At 31.6% G+C, this 19,421-nt stretch overlaps 2 protein-coding genes across 4 annotated transcripts in view; one reads left to right on the top strand and one right to left on the bottom strand.

Moving 5' to 3' along the window:
• LOC110999279 overlaps positions 1-19,421 on the bottom strand; it is a 28,763-nt gene that overhangs the window by 7,711 nt on the left and 1,631 nt on the right. For 2 of the 3 annotated variants that reach the window (XM_022268267.2, XM_022268266.2), the window contains exons 2-5: positions 12,340-12,440; positions 8,258-8,611; positions 4,633-4,767; positions 1,268-1,429 (exon numbers count right to left, since the gene is read on the bottom strand). In XM_022268267.2, coding sequence (XP_022123959.1) covers positions 1,268-1,429; positions 4,633-4,767; positions 8,258-8,511 — 551 coding nt within the window. In that variant the 5' untranslated portion in view covers positions 8,512-8,611; positions 12,340-12,440. The remainder of the gene's footprint in view (positions 1-1,267; positions 1,430-4,632; positions 4,768-8,257; positions 8,612-12,339; positions 12,441-19,421) is intronic. The other variant, XM_022268268.2, reaches the window with a different exon arrangement.
• Positions 5,261-7,854, top strand: LOC110999280. The gene is made up of 4 exons (XM_045633972.1): positions 5,261-5,324; positions 5,834-5,969; positions 7,435-7,575; positions 7,720-7,854. Exons 2-4 carry the CDS (start codon positions 5,836-5,838, stop codon positions 7,811-7,813), a joined length of 369 nt encoding a protein of 122 aa, XP_045489928.1. The 5' UTR covers positions 5,261-5,324; positions 5,834-5,835; the 3' UTR covers positions 7,814-7,854.

Below are 19,421 nucleotides of genomic sequence, written 5' to 3'. Positions count from 1 at the left end.
TCATAACGTGGACAAGCCTGGTCTTCGGTTTCGGGTTTGGTTTTCGGCTGGTGTAAAGGAAATATTCAGAAAACTACGTTGGGATAAATACGGAATAATAATAAACAGCGAAACATTAAGGTTTGCACACAATATTTGCCTCAACACGCGACGAACTGGAGAAGAACAGACCTTGCCAAGGAAAGGAGGTTTGATGGTCTTAGAATGAATCCCGAGTAAATCAAAGTAATGACCAATTCTATAAAGGAAAAAATACTATTAAATAATAGTATTATAGAACACGTAGCTAACTACTCGTACCTCGGTCACACCAATATGAGTAACAACAATAAAATAAATCGACACAAGAATCTACCGATCAATACCTATTGTATGAAAAAAACGATAGATTATACAAAGTATCAATGCATTTGGGTGGGAATACGAGAAAATGATTGCATTTGTAACCAGAACAAAAATAAGCGATGCCGTCATCACTGGCTTTAACAAAGGACAGACATTGAATAAAAATTTCCAGCTGCCAACAAACTGTTTCATATAATTTATTATACCTAATCAGACTATATCTAAAACAATAAGGCTTATTAATTCAATATGAGACTGCGTTTATCTACACCATGGAAAAGAAAAGAATCATTACAGAAAAGCAATCATTATAAACAAATTTAAATTATATATTAACCGCTTGAAACTCGTTTCGTTTCACACATATTTAATAAAGAATTATGATTTAATTATCAAAGATGCTTTCGGGACGATTGCGGTAAACAATACCCTTCTATCCTCATTTATCTTTTCCGTTATCAAACCACAACATTAGTTTCAAAATACATAATATGCATATTAATAACAGTAGTAATTCGAGCTTTGAGGTGATCTACGAGAAAAGAGTTTAACGTGTTGACGAAGACTCTATATTTTAATAATCAAGTTTTGGTTTTAAATTTATTTTATTAGTATTTAACCTTCAGAATTTTAAAATGAGTCTAGGTCGAATCTTTCTTAAACTAAGATTTTTTAAATATATATTGAAAAAAATCTTTACGAACTTGTAATATTATATAATATTAAGAGCGCAATCAAAGGAAAAAATACTGATTATTTATAAAACTAATCAAACAATACCTTTACTCCTTTTTATATATAAAATAAATTATAATAAAATAAATAAAAATAAAAAGTTACCACAAATATTTAATCAATAACGAGACTTATCGCCTGGCTGATTTAAAATCGATTAATCTCAAGTACTAAATGTGTGTGTTACCTTATCTGCCTATTGTACATAACGTGTTCTGCCATGTCTGCGTTGGCTGCGGCCGAAAGTAAAGTCGCGTAGAGTACGTGCGACTCCTGTGCCGGTGGTGGAGAAAGACACTGTGGCCTCGCTCCTTGATAGAAAGACACACGAACCTTCGAACGCTCCGAACTGAAAAACGGAATTACTTAAGATATTTGCTCAATGTTTTATAAAAAAAAATCGCATCACAAAAGTTACATAGTATCGCTAAGCAGCAAAGTGCATTACAATAAATAAAATATCTATAAATAAATGAAACTTGTAATGAATGTATGGCATGGAATTATATCCAAGATAAAAGTATAACTGGCTGTTAAAAAGGCACTTGAAAACGTTGAATGCCATCGAGTCTGACCTCTATATAAATTATATAACATTTTACTCTGATTAAATGTATGAATCACTAACTTTAGACAGACTAAAAACAACTATTTAAGTATAACACACATTATTCATATTACTAATATGTGTTATACCATCATGTACAATAATGTGTGTTACCATCTCTAATACTATAGTACTAATTTATACTAAGCAACTAGTATAAAGTATTCTTGTTAAATCCATATTTAATCTGAAATATTTATTGTTTCAGTTTATGTTAATACTTATAAATCACAATTTGCATGAAACCTATCTAAATTTCTCAAGCACAGACAGGACTATATTAGCAACACAAAGATAAGTAGTGAATATTTTCTGTTATAAGAGAGGTGTTAAAATGACTAATAAACTGCTAAGACTATATACTATATATTAATGTGGAAGTGACATTAGCATATTTTATTCATAGATTGTCTGACAGTATTCAAAGTCAAGTACACATATTCAACAGTTACATAACAATCGCTGAGCAATCATAGCACATTAGCAACAGCCAGAGTTACTAAACACAATATTAAAATTGAAGGTAATTCAATGACAGCCCCAGTTCTTTTATTAGCTGATGACCGCTTTGCCACCCACATGTTTATTAACTTCAATATAAAACATCATTTAACCTAATGTACTTTTGACAAGCAATTTTGCTGTTTGTGAAAAACCAAATTGGACATAAATAAACGCCAATGTCTAGAAATCTGTCTTGATAGAAATTAGACAGATTTCAACAGAAAAATAAATTAATTTCATCACATTTTGTGTTTGTTTCTTAATTTTCCTTGTGTAAATTGGATCGAAATATATAATCCATAGTATTAGGTATTTATTATTATTTATATATTAGATATTTTTTTGTTGCGCACAGACTTAGGCCTTGATATTCAATCTGAGTTCATTAAACAAATTAATACATGGATGTTGGAAATCTAGTAACTGACTAGCTGCTTTAAGTGGGCTGGGCATATTTTCACAAATATTAATGATATTTTGATGTAACAAGAAGTTTATTACCAACCTGTCCTTTCCATTTTGAAATAATTATTGTTCTGGTAGGAATTAAGGCCTCAAGGTAATATACCACCTAATCCATTGGGTACCACACCAGTACATAATTACAACAAAATAATGATAATTAAATATTAAGGGAATTAAATATTACACACAGATATTTTGGACTTTATACTTAAATCTTAACACAGAACAATTTAATTTTTACATGATTTAATTAGAAATATTTTTCAGAAACAACAAGTAAATTTTATTAACTGTTGCTAGAAACATAAACAAAGAACTTACGTTCCGTAAAAGTACCTATACTATGAAAATTTTCCCATATTAACAATTTACAACAATAAATGAAGACATGAGGACAAAATGTGAATTCAGATTTGGAATAAAAATGGAAATGACGTTTCTCCGCGCGGCCTTGCAGCCAACCTAACGCGCAGGGCGGGTCCTCAATTTAGGGTTACGATGATAATTATTTTATAAATAGAGTTTCAAAACATTTGCCAATAAACAGTACATTTACATGGAAGTCCTTAGTTATTGACCTTGTAATTGTTACAATAATCTAGAGCCGAATATAGTTTTGTGCTTAAAATTCAGTTTTCATGACGTCATGTTCGCGTTCTTAACATGAAAACTACAACTCTTTATGGTTACGTTAAGCAGCCGGATCATAATATACATATATTCTTCACTAAAGAGCTTATTTTTTTGTATCTTGCCCAAATTTAAAAGCTTTATTATTGAACACCCATTGCGCAGCATAGAAATGACGTGAACAGTTCACGAAAAGTACATACCAATGATCACGATCACGATTTATTGCCGGCAATCACTTAATTTCAAAAATGTAGCACTTTCAATTTACTTATTCAAGAACCCATAAAAATGATAACATCGACTTAAATGCACTACGAGTTTCGGACTTATAGAGCTGGAATAGTTTGGCGCGTCGGCACTTTGTTCATAACATCGATCTCGAACGAACTCTCGGATGCTAGAAGCGGTCGGTCGCGCGCGGGGCCGTGTCGAATGAAGCAAAAAGTACGGAACGCCGAACGCTGAACGTTACGAAGTTAATCGCGGATCGTGACCGTCTCTGTCATTCGCATCGGTCTGTACCTGACTTTGACATATCGATTGGCGTAATTACTCATTTTAAATTGCTCCGCGTTTGGCTATTTAGAATTATTTTATTACGAAATTCAATACAATACGAAAATTATAAGAAAATTTCCTAATATTTCCTTACATATCAATGAATATATGTTATAATTTTTTTTAACATAAAATACATTTACTGTAATCATTTTCAAACTTTGCGACGTGACTTCTGTTAATGGTTTAAGTACATATTGTGTACCGTTTCGAAAGATGGTATAATATTACAAATTAAATTAAAATTAATAAAAAAATAATATTTAAAGTTAATATGTACATTTACAACTGTTATTAGCTTTGAAACAATATTTCGTAACATACGTCTTATTTCTTATAACTATATGGTTCTGAGCGTAACATAATGCTTAGTAATAGCCATGAACTTGATCTTGATAGCTGCCGAAACGTAATCACGTGAGTTTAAAAATAACTCTGTGAAATACTTGTTTCTTTAAATCCGCTAGGTTTATAGCCTAATGTAGCTTGATAATACAAATTCGTCACGTTTGCTATGGAAGCGGTGGCATTTCACTTCGGTCACAGTACTGTTATAGTGGACAAGAGAAGTACGATTATTTACAATAAATAACTTTAAAAAAAATTCTCGTCTGTTTACTCATTGTCGAAAGGGTTTCTAGATGTAAGAGCTGTTCTGGTGTAACAATATTGTAATCTATTTAAAAGGAAATTGAAATACCTTCTTCTGATATTTTGGTATGCAATCGCGCTTGCGACAAACAAATGAATAAAACATACTCCATCATTAAAATAAGTGAACGTACTCGTCTTCGACGGGCGTGTATAGGAACGTGGTCTCTTGTAGATTTGGTGGAGGGGAGTTCTCTGGTTCCTCCTGCAGAGGGCTTTCATAGATGAGAGTCTCAACCATCGATCCTTTTGAGCTGCCGAAGGAAACCCTGTAAAAAAATTGACGCATTAGACACAAGTATCCCTATGTAATAAACGAAATTATTCAATAACAAAGTATCATCTGTCACCATCCACTAAGAGTCTCTCTCTTCATCACGGCGTCAACATAATTTGAATGAAATGAATGAAAGAGCTCTTTAGTCAAGGGTGGGGTTATTCTTTGGCTCTATACTATAAAAATAAACAAGAAATTTTTACCGTAACATTTATCCAATTCGATTATCTCAATACAAATACAGCGTAAAAATACTTAAAAACTCCTGGGGATATATTGTTAATTTTCTCTTACGGTTGTTTTTTTCTCGAGTGTTTTTCAGAGAATTTAAGGAGTAACAATCAATTTTACTTGAGGAATATTTACAGAATACAATACGTACTTAAAAACTGTGAAACAAAATTAAGACATAATTCATCGATACTATAAATATTTAAGTTAAAAAAAAAACGATTTGTCATTCGTGACAACTCGTCGTGACAAATCATTTATTATAGTAATTGCATTAGCTTTCCTTTTTTGATATCGTATCGTAACTTTACTTTATTGGTTAGTATTCTATCCAGTTTTCATGCTGTAAGAAATCCTCGGTAAAAGTTCATACGAATAAAATATAAACTGTAATAACTGAGTACCGTACCAGGGAAGTAATTGTAACAAAAACCATTTAATCACAACCATTGATATCTAAGCAGACAGTTAGACACCTACTTTTCTAAAACTGAACTACGATTAGGTTGAATAGACTTTCTAGCCTAACTTGTAGCTTTTAAAGCATGCTCGAGTTCTTATTGTAATCGATTCGTTAAAGATCGCTATTCACTAGACTCTTTGTTGAGCATGGCACACTTCATTTTCGGTGTCAGTCTTTGAACAATTGGCAAATCAGAGCTATTGTCGTTTTTCAAAAGACAATTTTTAGGTGGATATTAAAATTTGTTTAGTTGATTCATAACCCATTCAAAATATATGTGTAATGGTGTGTCCTATTCTTAGGATTTTGATTATGCCTAATTGTAAATTGTATAATAATTTTGTCATTAACTATTTTATTAAAGCAATGGCGAAAGAGGGCGGTGTCATTAAATACGATCCAAATACAGAAGCATTTCAAATGCGAGCTCAATGGAAAAAGGTGGATATATGTCGTAAGCAGTGGTTTGATCAGTGGAGCTGGTTACTAGATGAACGCAAGTAAATAACATTTTCAACCAATCAATTCTAGACAAATACATGAATTTATATCGAATGCACTTTGCTTATTAATATTTTTTCTTCACTTATTGTTAGTATACGTCGAAGGTTCCACGTAGGCGGTAAATTTAGACAACTTGTGCCAATGTTACTTTTCTTATTAACTTTTAGAAGTTTAAAAGGATTTTATAAGTAGTTTATATAAAAGATCCATCTCTGCCGCCGTTAATTAAAAATCACGACATATTTTACTGACGTCACACGATGCTGGGTCAGTGCATGTAATCTATAACGCTCTATTGATTTATCATCAATACTTAAAATGTAGGTTAACCGTGACCTTAGAAAACTTCGACTTCGACTTTCATTTTTTGATTAGAGAGCATTTAAATCAACGTAAAATAAGAGTAAATGCCATGATTGGAAAGCCGAATTTTAACAAACCCAATCAAACCAAAAAAACTATAACTTTTTTAAATGTTTGACGATTTCAGCAGATTCACTAAGGAGTTAACATTAGAAAAAAAATTGCTTATTAAATTTACTGTAACAGTTACCTGCCTGGTTCAAAACTCGTCCGCCGAAAAAAATGTTTGGGTTGACAGCGCTTAAAAATGCAATATTTTTATTTCATTCTCTAGATATCGTATAGTTTTGCTCTGATGTAGTATTATATAGAATATTTTAATACGTTACCTCAATATTAAGCCTGAATTTATAGGCAGCCTTACCAACAAGCCTTTTCATTGTAAGAGCATAATCCGAGTAAATTACATTACTAGTTATTAAATAAGTGTTATTGTTCAGTGCAGGTTTATCGCAAACATGCCGTAAAATACACGAAAGGAAAAACATTTTCACGGACATTTGGCATTTAGCGTGTAACGAATGCAAATGCAATTATTATTAACGGTTCATTTGACCATGAACTTGGCAAAGCTATGGTCTATTTCCCATTAAAATGTGTGGTTATTTTAAATAACTGGTAGTATTACTATAGGAAGTAGGTCATTCAAATGATAGAATAGGCTTACTTTTAAATTTATATGTCTCCACAATTAGCATGGCCTTGGTTCTAATAAAAGTGTAAAAATGATTTCTTAAATATGTGGTGGTGTCGTGAAATTGCATGTGTGTGTGTGAGGTTGCTGAAATAAAATATTATGTAGAGCTGACATTCATTATTACTTTGTTTATTTTGTATGACGAATCTGAATTATTTCTGTCCCTACAAAAACAATTTAACCTTTGTAAACGTGAATTATATTATTAATTAATAATGTACATCCATGTAATGTTCTGTTTTAACAGTAATATATATCGTTCAGCTCAAGGCTGTTGCAAGATAGTACTCGTTCAAAATTAAAATTATCTCATTAGAAACGAAAAGGCAATCAAAACAATGCCTTTGTTTTGTAATGAAACACAACATGGATTCGTACATGCGTTACATTTGTATTTTCAGACAAACATTGCAGGAGTTGGAAGCCATTCGGCAGGAGGTTTCTGATGCTTTACCACGTGCGGTAACGAAAGCTGAAACTACAAAGTCATTAAAACCGGTACCAATCACATCAACTGGTGTTATCGGCTGGCTGGCTGCCAAGTTTGTAATCACTTTTTTGCATGATCAAATATCGCTCCGATTGAAATGTACATTCTTTAGTTTATTAATGGCATTATTATAAAGGGATTCACTAATTATCTACTAATGCACTTTATTGCGTCTAAAAATTTATTATTTTTACAGACCGGATTGTCAATTAGAAATTTATACATCCTGGCTGACTAAGATCCCAGTACGGTTACCCGACACATGGGACGACAATAATTACCTGGGGTAACCTGGGTAAATATCTTTCTTAAAATGTAACAAATATATATGAAAAATTTGGATCAATTTAGTTCTTGAATAAACTTTACAAAAATATTAAAGGCGAAACCACAATTTTTGATTTATTCCACGCTTTGTTATTGAATAAAATTTACTTTTGAGTTTAGGAATTTGGAGAAAAAAAATTTTTTACTTTAGAAAAAAACCCAGTGGCGCTATATATTCATTTTTTAATATGCAAGCTAGTCAGTTTCCTGTGTCTATCACGATGACTGGGTCTGAGCCGGTTCTGCCTTACGAGTTAGTGTTAAACGAGCATTTAGAAACTCCGTTGGTGCTCAGCAGGGAAGCTCTCAGGGAGTCACACGCTGGCAGTTCTACGCCAACACTGTTCCTACTAATTACTATAATAGACTGTTCAAAGTATTATTTAAATAAAACATGTACAACTTACCTCTTTAAAGATGTGTGTTTACTGCCATTATTCAGTAGTTTATGTTTAGGTTTGTCCAGTACTCCCGAGGGAGTAGACGAGGACACTGTGAGGTCACTTGTGAACGAGCTCGAAGACGATTCCTTCGAAATGTTTGTTCGCTTTTTTGCTGTAGACTCTGGGCTTCCTGGGCTCCCGGCCAACTCCAACGCCATTCGGCCCTTGCCAGGCACTGGCGGAGGCTTCTCATCCACAGGCACCATATACGACAACATATCTAGGCCCCACAAAGCTATTTCTCTCTATGGTCAAAATATTCTCCCATATCGTCCATAACTTGCACTTTATTATGTTCAATTGGAACTGGTATCTGACCTGAAAGTTAGTAAATTTATTTATCTCTAATAGATTTTTGTGCGAGTCCTATCGGTATCTCTGAACTTGTTAACATTGGTTTAGGTCAGGGTTCAGAGGTCGTGGCATAAGAACGTTAAGTTCATGTAAATATATGTAGCAGTCTCGTCACGCGTATAATATCTCAATTTTATTTATTCGTACCAAACCTTACTTTATTTCGTGAACAGTACAGTGCTAAGTGATGTGTGAGATTCCAAATATATTTCGATAAAACATTTTTGTTACTTTAGCCTCCGTGTGCCACAAGTTTAATGGACAATGGCTGAATACAAAAATTATTGTATTATTATTACTATTCAAACTACATTAGGTGTCTGGGACACATGTGTTTTAAGTAATCTGTTAATTATATATGGTATGATATATATCGGTGATAAATTATTATTTATGAAAGAAGGAACATGGGTCGCAGATTGCAAAACATCAAACCGATAAATCTTTCAATTTAATGAAATATCAATTTGTATGTTGTTGAGTTATTAAGTTATTATTAATTTGATTAAGGTTCTATGTTATCAAATGTACCTACTGATTGATGTATCTTATTGCTTTGGGAGAGTCTTTATTAAAAATAACGATTCTATAGCTTCATTGCTCTAATTAATGTCTTATAATGATTACAGACGCCGCCCACGGACCTATACATTGATCTGTGACCCAATTACTCTTAACATATTGACTGTATACGTTAGTTTTAATTTTTTAGTTAACATTTAATACATAACTTTACATCATCTCTTCTCACTTAAGAACCAGAAGTACATTTAACAGCAAGCCTTTAGATAACAATTTTTTAATAACTGTCCCACATGTGCACGGTTAAACCCTAATTATGACATCTAAGGACGAAATCCTAATTTGATATAGTTTATTTACGCTGACAGTGGTGTAAACGAACAAGAACATTTAAATCATGAACATCACTAATAGACCAGTGCCGAAGCCTTCAAAAATAGTAAAAAATGAAAAAAAATTACAGTAGGATGAAACCCATTAGAAATGCAGGGGAATATGATCAAAATGAAAGGAAAAATAAATTACGGTCGATCCGAGTTCGGGAGGTGGGAGGGGGGTGACTTTTAAGGGGGAAAAATTGTTTATCTTGATTTCCGGCGAAACTACCAGTCCTATGGAAAAAAGTTAAATGGCAAAGTTGTAGGTCATAAAAAGATCTACAACTTTGGTATTTACAATTTTTCACATAACCTCAAAATTTAGGTGAAAAATTCAAAAAACCAAGTTTTTGGTTTTTTATTTATATCTTTTTTAAAAAGTTTTTTTTTTTCTACGAAATTTGGTGAAAACTTACCTTATTATGTCCCAAATATACTGTAATTTATTTGATTAAAAATATTTATTTTTTCGCCTCATTTTAACTTAATATCAAAAAAGCACCCTAATTTTCAATCGAAAATTCTGACGTCAAAATTTCAGCTTTTTTCAAAAAGTTTGGGGGCTTTTTGTTCGTTGAAATATCTACTTTCTGATGGTGTAAAAAAAATATACATTACTATAGGAAATATTATTAAAAAATGCAAAAAATTGAAAAAACCTCAAATTCGAAAATTTTCTTTTAATTATGTACAATTTTGAGGTATTTATTAAAATTTACACTTTAATTACTCAAAAAACGTAAGATTTCATGCTTCATTGATAAACGAAAAAATTGCAAATTAAAATATACTTCTATAATTAACAAACAAATAAGTTAATAAAGTTAATATTTAATAAGACATCTACAATATTTTGAAAAAGTTGTAGAATCTTCTGTAAATAATATTTGTTGATGCCTATTTATTGCTGTTTTAAGATAATTTATATACCTGAGTGACCTTCGGTGAATTTTGAATTTTTCTTTGAATAAAGTAAATTTCTCACAAATCACTTAGAGTACCTCAGCCTGCAGGTGTATTTTTAAACGATGTTGTACACTACTCTGTATCTCGAATACTGGCTAACGGTTTTTACAGCTGCTACGAAATAGCAGGTAGCAGTAAGGCCCAGACCCTCCTAGGTCCATCCCCACTTCTCAATGAAATAACTTACACTGGGCTAAAATTTCACTCAGGTATATAAATTATCTTAAAACAGCAATAAATAGGCATCAACAAATATTATTTACAGAAGATTCTACAACTTTTTCAAAATATTGTAGATGTCTTATTAAATATTAACTTTATTAACTTATTTGTTTGTTAATTATAGAAGTATATTTTAATTTGCAATTTTTTCGTTTATCAATGAAGCATGAAATCTTACGTTTTTTGAGTAATTAAAGTGTAAATTTTAATAAATACCTCAAAATTGTACATAATTAAAAGAAAATTTTCGAATTTGAGGTTTTTTCAATTTTTTGCATTTTTTAATAATATTTCCTATAGTAATGTATATTTTTTTTACACCATCAGAAAGTAGATATTTCAACGAACAAAAAGCCCCCAAACTTTTTGAAAAAAGCTGAAATTTTGACGTCAGAATTTTCGATTGAAAATTAGGGTGCTTTTTTGATATTAAGTTAAAATGAGGCGAAAAAATAAATATTTTTAATCAAATAAATTACAGTATATTTGGGACATAATAAGGTAAGTTTTCACCAAATTTCGTAGAAAAAAAAAACTTTTAAAAAAAGATATAAATAAAAAACCAATAACTTGGTTTTTTGAATTTTTCACCTAAATTTTGAGGTTATGTGAAAAAATTGTAAATACCAAAGTTGTAGATCTTTTTATGACCTACAACTTTGCCATTTAACTTTTTTCCATAGGACTGGTAGTTTCGCCGGAAATCAAGATAAAAAATTTTTCCCCCTTAAAAGTCACCCCTCTCCCACTTCCCGAACTCGGATCGACCGTAATTTATTTTTCCTTTCATTTTGATCATATTCCCCTGCATTTCTAATGGGTTTCATCCTACTGTAATTTTTTTTGGTTTCAAAAATTATCGACACTGGTCTATAATGTACACGTCTTACATAACTTGTTTTGATTTTAAAAATAATTAAATACTGCCGTTGATTACTAAGTCTGCTTTTAATTAATATGCTGTGTGGGTATTTAGGTTCAATTGCCACTGAATCCAAGAGATTACTCCCTGGTGCATACCAGTAATTATCCATTTATTATACGCTCCACTGTGCTTCAAGGTTAGTTATTACATAATATTGTCGTCTATTTAATAAGATACGGGAATTAGGTACCCGTTTTGAAACCACGTTAAGGATTTAAAAATTAAATTATTTCTGCCAGGCAAAGAACGTGTGAAGATTGTGAAAGTGGGCAATAACCGAAATAAAATCATAATATTTTTTAATGAAGTAAATTACACGGGACTGGTTTGACAGTCAGTTGCACAAATGACACATTTTTAGAAATAAGCAAACTTCTTACTTGTGAATGAAGATAGTACTTTAACTGGAGGAAATACGGTTGGAGAGAACGAGGAACATGTAGAAATCTAAGTACAAGTTCTTCGTGGAAGATACATTGAGAAATTTCAAACTTTCCACCATTCTATTACCAAAACTGTCGTGAAGTCCCTTATGGGCTTTCGTAAGCTTTATTATTATGTATATTATGACTTTTTTAACACAATGCGGATCAATCAGCTTTCTGTGCGGAGTCCAAACTATTATTTTTCTGCATTGAATGGAAGTTCGATATAACCGCTGAGTCCATGTAACTTATTACCTTGTAAAGTTAGCAGTCTACAATGATGATTCCCGATGAAGCATCAAAATAGTGTACTTTCCCGAACTCGTATCAATAAATCAATCGATCGTAGATGCATCCTGCAAAAAACAATGTTTGTACTGATACAAAAAAGATCAATGTAGAATTCGCGTCAGCGAGATGTAGCACGGATTATTTTTATAATTCACAAATTTGTGTGTTAAATGTACTTAAGTGACGGTTTGAATGTTTTTTCTAAATAATATAACATTTTATAAGATTTTACAATCTGCACAGATCTACTAAAAAAGCTGTCATGTAATAATATCAACAAACATTGTAACAAAGCCATTGTTTGTGAGACCTCGTCAAAGTTTTCGATCCTCCCTTACAACGATAACGAAATAACTAGGTATATATATATATAAAGAATACAAAAAAAATCCTAATATATTTAAATAAAAAGATGTCATCTTTATTAAGTTCTGAATATTTTATCGTGTGACATTTAAAGTAAATGAAAAGGTTGAAACATTTTGGAATAGAATCCTTTGAAATCTATATGAGATAGAACTAAGCTGCAGGGGTTATTAGTATCGATTTTAATGTTTCGACCTTCAGTGTATCGTCTACTGGTCATTGCCAACCTCTCTTTAACGGCTTCCTTAGATTTTACAGGAATATTGTATCTAACATTATTTCGTGTGATTTACCATCCAATATAGTCTGAACTGTAATTAATCTAAAAGTATCTTCAATTGCATCGTAAGATCACTTTAAATAATTATTAATATGCCTAATTAATTATTGATTTACCACACTCCACTGTTATCAATCAATTGTCAGTGATAAAGTTTTAACATATCAATTAAAGTTTAATCATATTATGTACTCTATAAACCTTATGCATAATATCGTTAGATACTGACCACATTTTTGTTGCAGTAAAAGAATTAACTAATAATATGGCCTTTTAATTGCGAAACTCTTCAAAAGTCACTTTAGATATACATAAGTATATTTTTTTTATTATTAAAAGAATTAACTAAACGTGATGTAACCAAAATGATGACATTATAATAATTTATAGGTTGGTTTTTTAGTAGACATGTACTATTGGATTTGAAAGTAGTTAAGTAGTGCAGTGTGGGAATGACAATATAATAGCATTTCTTCGCGGAAAGGTCAGGAACCTGTTGTGAACCTAATGAAATACTTCAACTGTGTAATTAGTAGTATTAATAGCTACTTAAGTATGAGGCAAAAGTGTGGGCACGTAGGTCTGCAACTTAATCGTATGTTCTGTAGTCTCATTTACTACGTATACTTGTCAAGCCGTCCACGTTATCGCCGTTTCTTCATTACGAGATTCGCATCGAGTCGAGTAAGTCATTAAATGAATGCCTTCAATATGAAAAAAATGTCACACTATTATAGTCCATGTCATAACGTGTGACGTAAGAATCTCTGAAGTAAATCAGGATTTCCTCACATTCCCTACACTATTAAAGGCTTTAGCTCAGAGCTCCGACAAACAATTTCAAAACGTACGCTCTAAATAAAGGTGCTTTATCGTAAAACACTGAGCATAAAGATATTGCAGCCGACTGATATTGCGTCTGTTTGAATGATTTTTAATCAACCAGCACTGAATTGTTTACATAAATGTAATTTAGACATTTAATTAATATTAAGGAATGATTTGAGAACAAAAAAGCAAAAAGTGGGGCAAATTCTTCAGTTTTCATTATTATTGTAATTTTTCATATTTCTTTTTTAATTATTTTTCTGTTCTTTAGCTGTTTATGTTGGACTTGAATTTGATATGAGTTATTTCATTATCGGTCATAATAAAATTGAAACGCTAAGAATTGTGAACCTAACCTCATTGTAATCCGTCTTAACTATAACTATAAAAAAATTCTTTCGTTTCTTTGCATTGGTTCAGCTTCAATAATTGGTAGCTTTGTGTGGTGTCCCACTCGGTCACCCTGTACGGACGTTTCTGCGTCCATGACCTATTATTAGTCCGTGCCGGTTAAAAGGGTCAGCAATTGCGTAACCAAATTCGTTTAAAAGCTCCAAACTACTTTAATTTCACTATTAAAACCTAACTTTTCGAAAAATCAACTGTTCACACATTTTTACCAAAACGTTCCGATCGCAAAAAAAACAAATTTCCCGATGTCCCTATAATTTGAGAACATAAAAGGTGTAAACAATGATTTTTTATTTAAATTGGAATCAAAATCTCTAAGACAATTAAAAAAACAGTGTCATTCCTATTCCATACAGACTGCGGGTAAGATTCAGAAACGATGCAACGTTAAGTCGAACTCCAGGGGACCTACCAAGAACATTCTTAAAACAATCCAGTTGACATGCAGTTGAGTTTAGGTACGTAAAGTCAATCGCATTTTTTCGTACCATGACCACCTATAAACTGAAACGTAATTGAATCGCAATACCGAATGAAAGAACGAAAAATATTTAATGTTTTTTGAAAAACGGGTACTAAATCTCCTTAGACAAGACTAAAACTTCTTAAATAAATATTTTAATCGCGTAAACCAAAGACAATATATTATTATTTAACCCATTTATGGCCCTAATAATACGCATCGTAGCGAAGACATAAATATGCTTACTGTACAAATCACAACCGATATTTTGCTTATAGAAGCTAGTATCGCTTTTAATGTATTGTGTGAAGTTCGACAAACAGAAACGGAACAAAAGCAAATAACATCAATATTATGACGGATAAAGACTTTGCTTCATTTTTCATTGTTTCCGGAGGGATAACTTGTTTGTATTTCTTTAATATCCGTTTACATATTCGTTTATTATTTTATTTTAATTTAACATGATAAAAATACATCACATTCGTATTGTATTCACATAATTGCAACGTTTCAATAAAATTTGCTATTAGTACATTCTATTGTATTGCGAAACGAATTTAAATACCTACGACTACCTAATACTCGTATATTCATAAGATAGGCAAAACTTCGTAGTTACGACCCAGTGACTTACAGAAAAGTTCACTTGAAAACGTGCGAACTTATTAAACCGAGAGTTTATGGAATCCTATTATGTTGTGTAACATTTTTATATCATACTTCGTAGTTAATTATATCTTTATTATTAAACATCCAATAAATTAACATTGATAAACCAGTCTTAAAATTTGTTAGTTTATTGAACACTCTACAAGCTAGCATTCGCGTGTTCAAACTCTGAGTGGTGAGTTCGAATCCCGGTGTGCACCAATAGTATTTATTTTTATGTATACAATTGATCTTACAGTAAAAATCACTTATTTACTAAATTACACTGTTCGTGAATTAGGAGTGTGTGAGGTAAAGCAAATATATGTTGATGGTGAATTTGACTAAGACATCAGGTTGTGTATAAATTGTGTTCATTCTTTGACACATTTGTGTATGCTTTTTTATTATGTTAGTCCAACAATATCATTGTAGTATAAATGTATGGACGCACCCAGATGACGAGTAGATATATTGCCGGACATATACAATATACATTGTTTGCTGAGTTTGCCCGAGTGACATCATTGACAAGGACACAACGCAATGCACTCTGAACAACAACTATTAATACTTTCTCACAATGATCAGCTAATGCGAGGGTGGGGTACCATAAAAACATTGTTATGTGACGTGAATACAGGGATATTCTATATGTATTGAAAGGACCTATACTTATCAGAAAATCTTCACTACAAAAAGTGCCGTGTCAAAGCTTACTAGAGTCAACTAGTAACAGAGGCTAATTATTAAAAAAAGAGTTTTTTTATAATATTAATGTACTTTATGGGACATAAGCAGCCAACATCTGAATACCTGTTTTCATTGATTTTCCAGCTTTTGTTGCTGAAGGCAGTAGAAGGTAGGTACATATTCTGGTAAGAGCTGGTTTGATCTTATATAAAATAATATAAAGCCTATATAATCCATAGTCGAGTTATAGGAATATAATTTGGTTTTTTCTATGTAAAATCTGAACTCGGCTTGTTGATCGTTAAAAACCGAAATGGATATCACAAAATAAAGTAATAAATTATTAGTTGTAGTAAAGAATTATTTATTGAAGTTTAGTTTATAGTATGCGGCATACTTTACAAGATAAAATAAATAAATGGCGCTTTAAACTTTTTAGGTCTTGGCCTCAGATTTCTGTATCTGTTTCATGATCATTTGTTAATCTAAAAGACAAGTAGGTGATCAGCATTCAGTGCCTGCGCACGCACGCCGTCGACTTTTTGGGTCTAAGGCAAGCGAACGTTAAATGGCTATATAGAAATTAAGTCCATTGGTGCACAGCTGAGGAGCGAACCTACGACCTCAGGGATGAGAGTCGCATGCTGAAGCCACTCAACAACACTGCTCTATACGTACCAACATATCTTATAAACTTCCTTCATACTTATATTTTTTGCTTATTTTAAGGTAACAAAAAACTATCAACAAAATAGCGGATAGGCACTTATCAACTATTATATATATATTTCTTAAAAAATTGTCAAATCAGCCAACTATCGAATGTATCCGGCTCCAGATAAAAACAGTTTAATCCGTCATAATCGCGAAGAATTCGAATGAGAGTTCCCTGAACTCGTAGGTTGGTTTTTGCAGACGGAATTCGGAAAATTCTGCTGATTCTGAATTGAAGCATACAAATTATTCTTAACCCAATATAAAAACTCGTTATGGTACCGGTAGAGTTCACGACATCCAAATAAGTCATCTATTATTATTCTGATTTGTCAAGCATCAAATTATAAAATTCGTGTGCAAATTTCTGAATATTATTTTTATGCCAAATCCAGCGGTCAATCGAGTCATCCAATCAAAAATTATATATAGCTGTAACGTTACCTACGCGAAATTAGTGTAGGTTTTACTTAGGAAGGATAAGGTTCCGATAAAAGCTTTTATTTATAAAGAAATCAATATTTGTGTGACGTAAGCATGTGAATAAATATAAATGTCAATGTCTTGCACTAGTATATGTTATTTAACGACCTTAGCCTTTCTAAATTGGCTCCTATGTAATATACATAATTTTTAATATTAAAAAATGCAAATGTTCACTTAAGAAACTTAAACTATAGATTTTAGGAAGAAATGCATAGGATTTTTTTCAAGAAACAGTAAGTAAACTTTTAATAGTAATGAAAAACTGAATTTTTATTCGTAAATTCGAAAAGCCTCCTGAGCAATCAAAAAAGTAATTCCACGTAAAAACTACTGTACGATATCTACTCATTTTAATCTACTTTCCTTTACCATGCATTTTTTCTAATTAAATATTGACATATTTGACACATCTCAAGTGTAGATTGTGAGATAACAATTAAAATAGCTTAGGATTGGTACAACATATAAACTCGCATTGACATTGCATTGTTTCTCATATCGTTAACAACGCTGCTACATATTAATAACAAATTTGATTCTTATTTAAGTAAGATATTTCCATACAATGAAAACTGAAACGTGTATTGTTCTATATTATTTCTTCTGAACTAAATCAGCGTATCAGAATATTCTCATTATGAAACTGAGAACTTTTTTGAGTAAACGCGACAATAGAATTATATATTACTTAACGTATCTGTTATATACGTAGTTTTACATAAGTTATAATATTATTTATTGTGTTAGTCGATGTAATAGAACAAAAACTTTATTTTAATAATAAATTAAAAAGATTGCGAGTCATATTAGAGCATAAAAATAAGGCTAAATGTTAATTAGCAATTATAGTTTCGTGATGAGGTCATATCTCAATTATATTAAATTTTAAATGTACTTTGTGAATCGTATCTCCTTAATATTAGCATTTAAATAAAAATTGGGAACTGGCTTGTTTTATTCATTATACTGTAATTTAATTACTTCTCTCGATGCAAAACTCCTGTATGTCAAAAACGTAACATTTTGAAAAACAGGAATCATAGTCTCGTTTCTGAATTTAAACCTTGAACCACGATCATTTCAGAAATATTAAATAATACAGGTAACTTAAAGTTGTTGGATTTCTTATAAAAGAGTACCGACTCTTGATCTTCCAGTTGTAACCTTGAACTCCAAATGCTTAGAAAAATAAATGTGCCTTACAGCGTGACAATTGAAAAGTTTGTTACACCAAATAGAAGGCCTTCTCGAGCCGTACTTTCATCCGAGTGATTATTCACGCAATTTAAATTGTAGCACAATTGTAATTTCAGTGTAAATCACACCATTTCGACGACGGAACGAAATAAAACTGGCTGAGATGGCTGGATATTTTTATAAAGATTTCTACATTATAATTAAATAAATGTGCCATAACAAAAAAAAAAATAAGCGAAAATAAGTAACACTATAAGTAAAACTAAGTTTTGTATGTGTTTTGTTATTTGTATGTAGAAGTAAAGTAAGCTAATCACAAGTCTACTAATGAACGACATTCAGTGAAAAAAGGATTTGAGGATGTTTGAATATGGAACAAAGTTTTAATCTTTAATAAATACTATATAAGCGAACTATTTAAGTTATACATAGTCATGAAGAAAATACGTAGCTATAATGAATACGCCCGTGGGAAATGGAGAGTGCGGTAACAATACATGTGAACATGAACAGCTTAATATAATAAAAAATAAGAACTTATACATACAATTTTATTATGCAATTTTAATTGGCTTATTTCAATTCACTCGCATACTGAAGATTTCATTAATTCCGTATTTGAAAATACCACGTTCTAAAATACTTAAACAAAAATTCAAGGTTGATCGGTGCAATAATACCACAGAAAACAAATGTGTTTATAAAGAAGTTTTTACACAGATATCTCAATTAATGTTATTACACCTTCAAGAAGAGAGCGTACCCATTCTTAAAAGGCTGGCACCGCACTCGCGAGTTGGTATTAAGAGTGTCCATTGGCAGCTGTATCACTTAACATCCGGTGAGCCTGTACTATTACAAAAAACTCCCGCGTAAAAGCTTTGTAACGTTCGTATAACTTATAAATATTGGAAGTGTATACGAAAAGTCTGGGCGCAGATCTTGTGACAGGAAGCT

Source organism: Pieris rapae, chromosome Z (genome assembly GCF_905147795.1).
Source record: "Pieris rapae chromosome Z, ilPieRapa1.1, whole genome shotgun sequence".
In the NCBI taxonomy this organism is placed as follows: domain Eukaryota; kingdom Metazoa; phylum Arthropoda; class Insecta; order Lepidoptera; family Pieridae; genus Pieris; species Pieris rapae.
The sequence above is the reverse complement of the archived record's forward strand: the minus strand, read 5'-3'. Positions and strand labels throughout refer to the sequence as shown.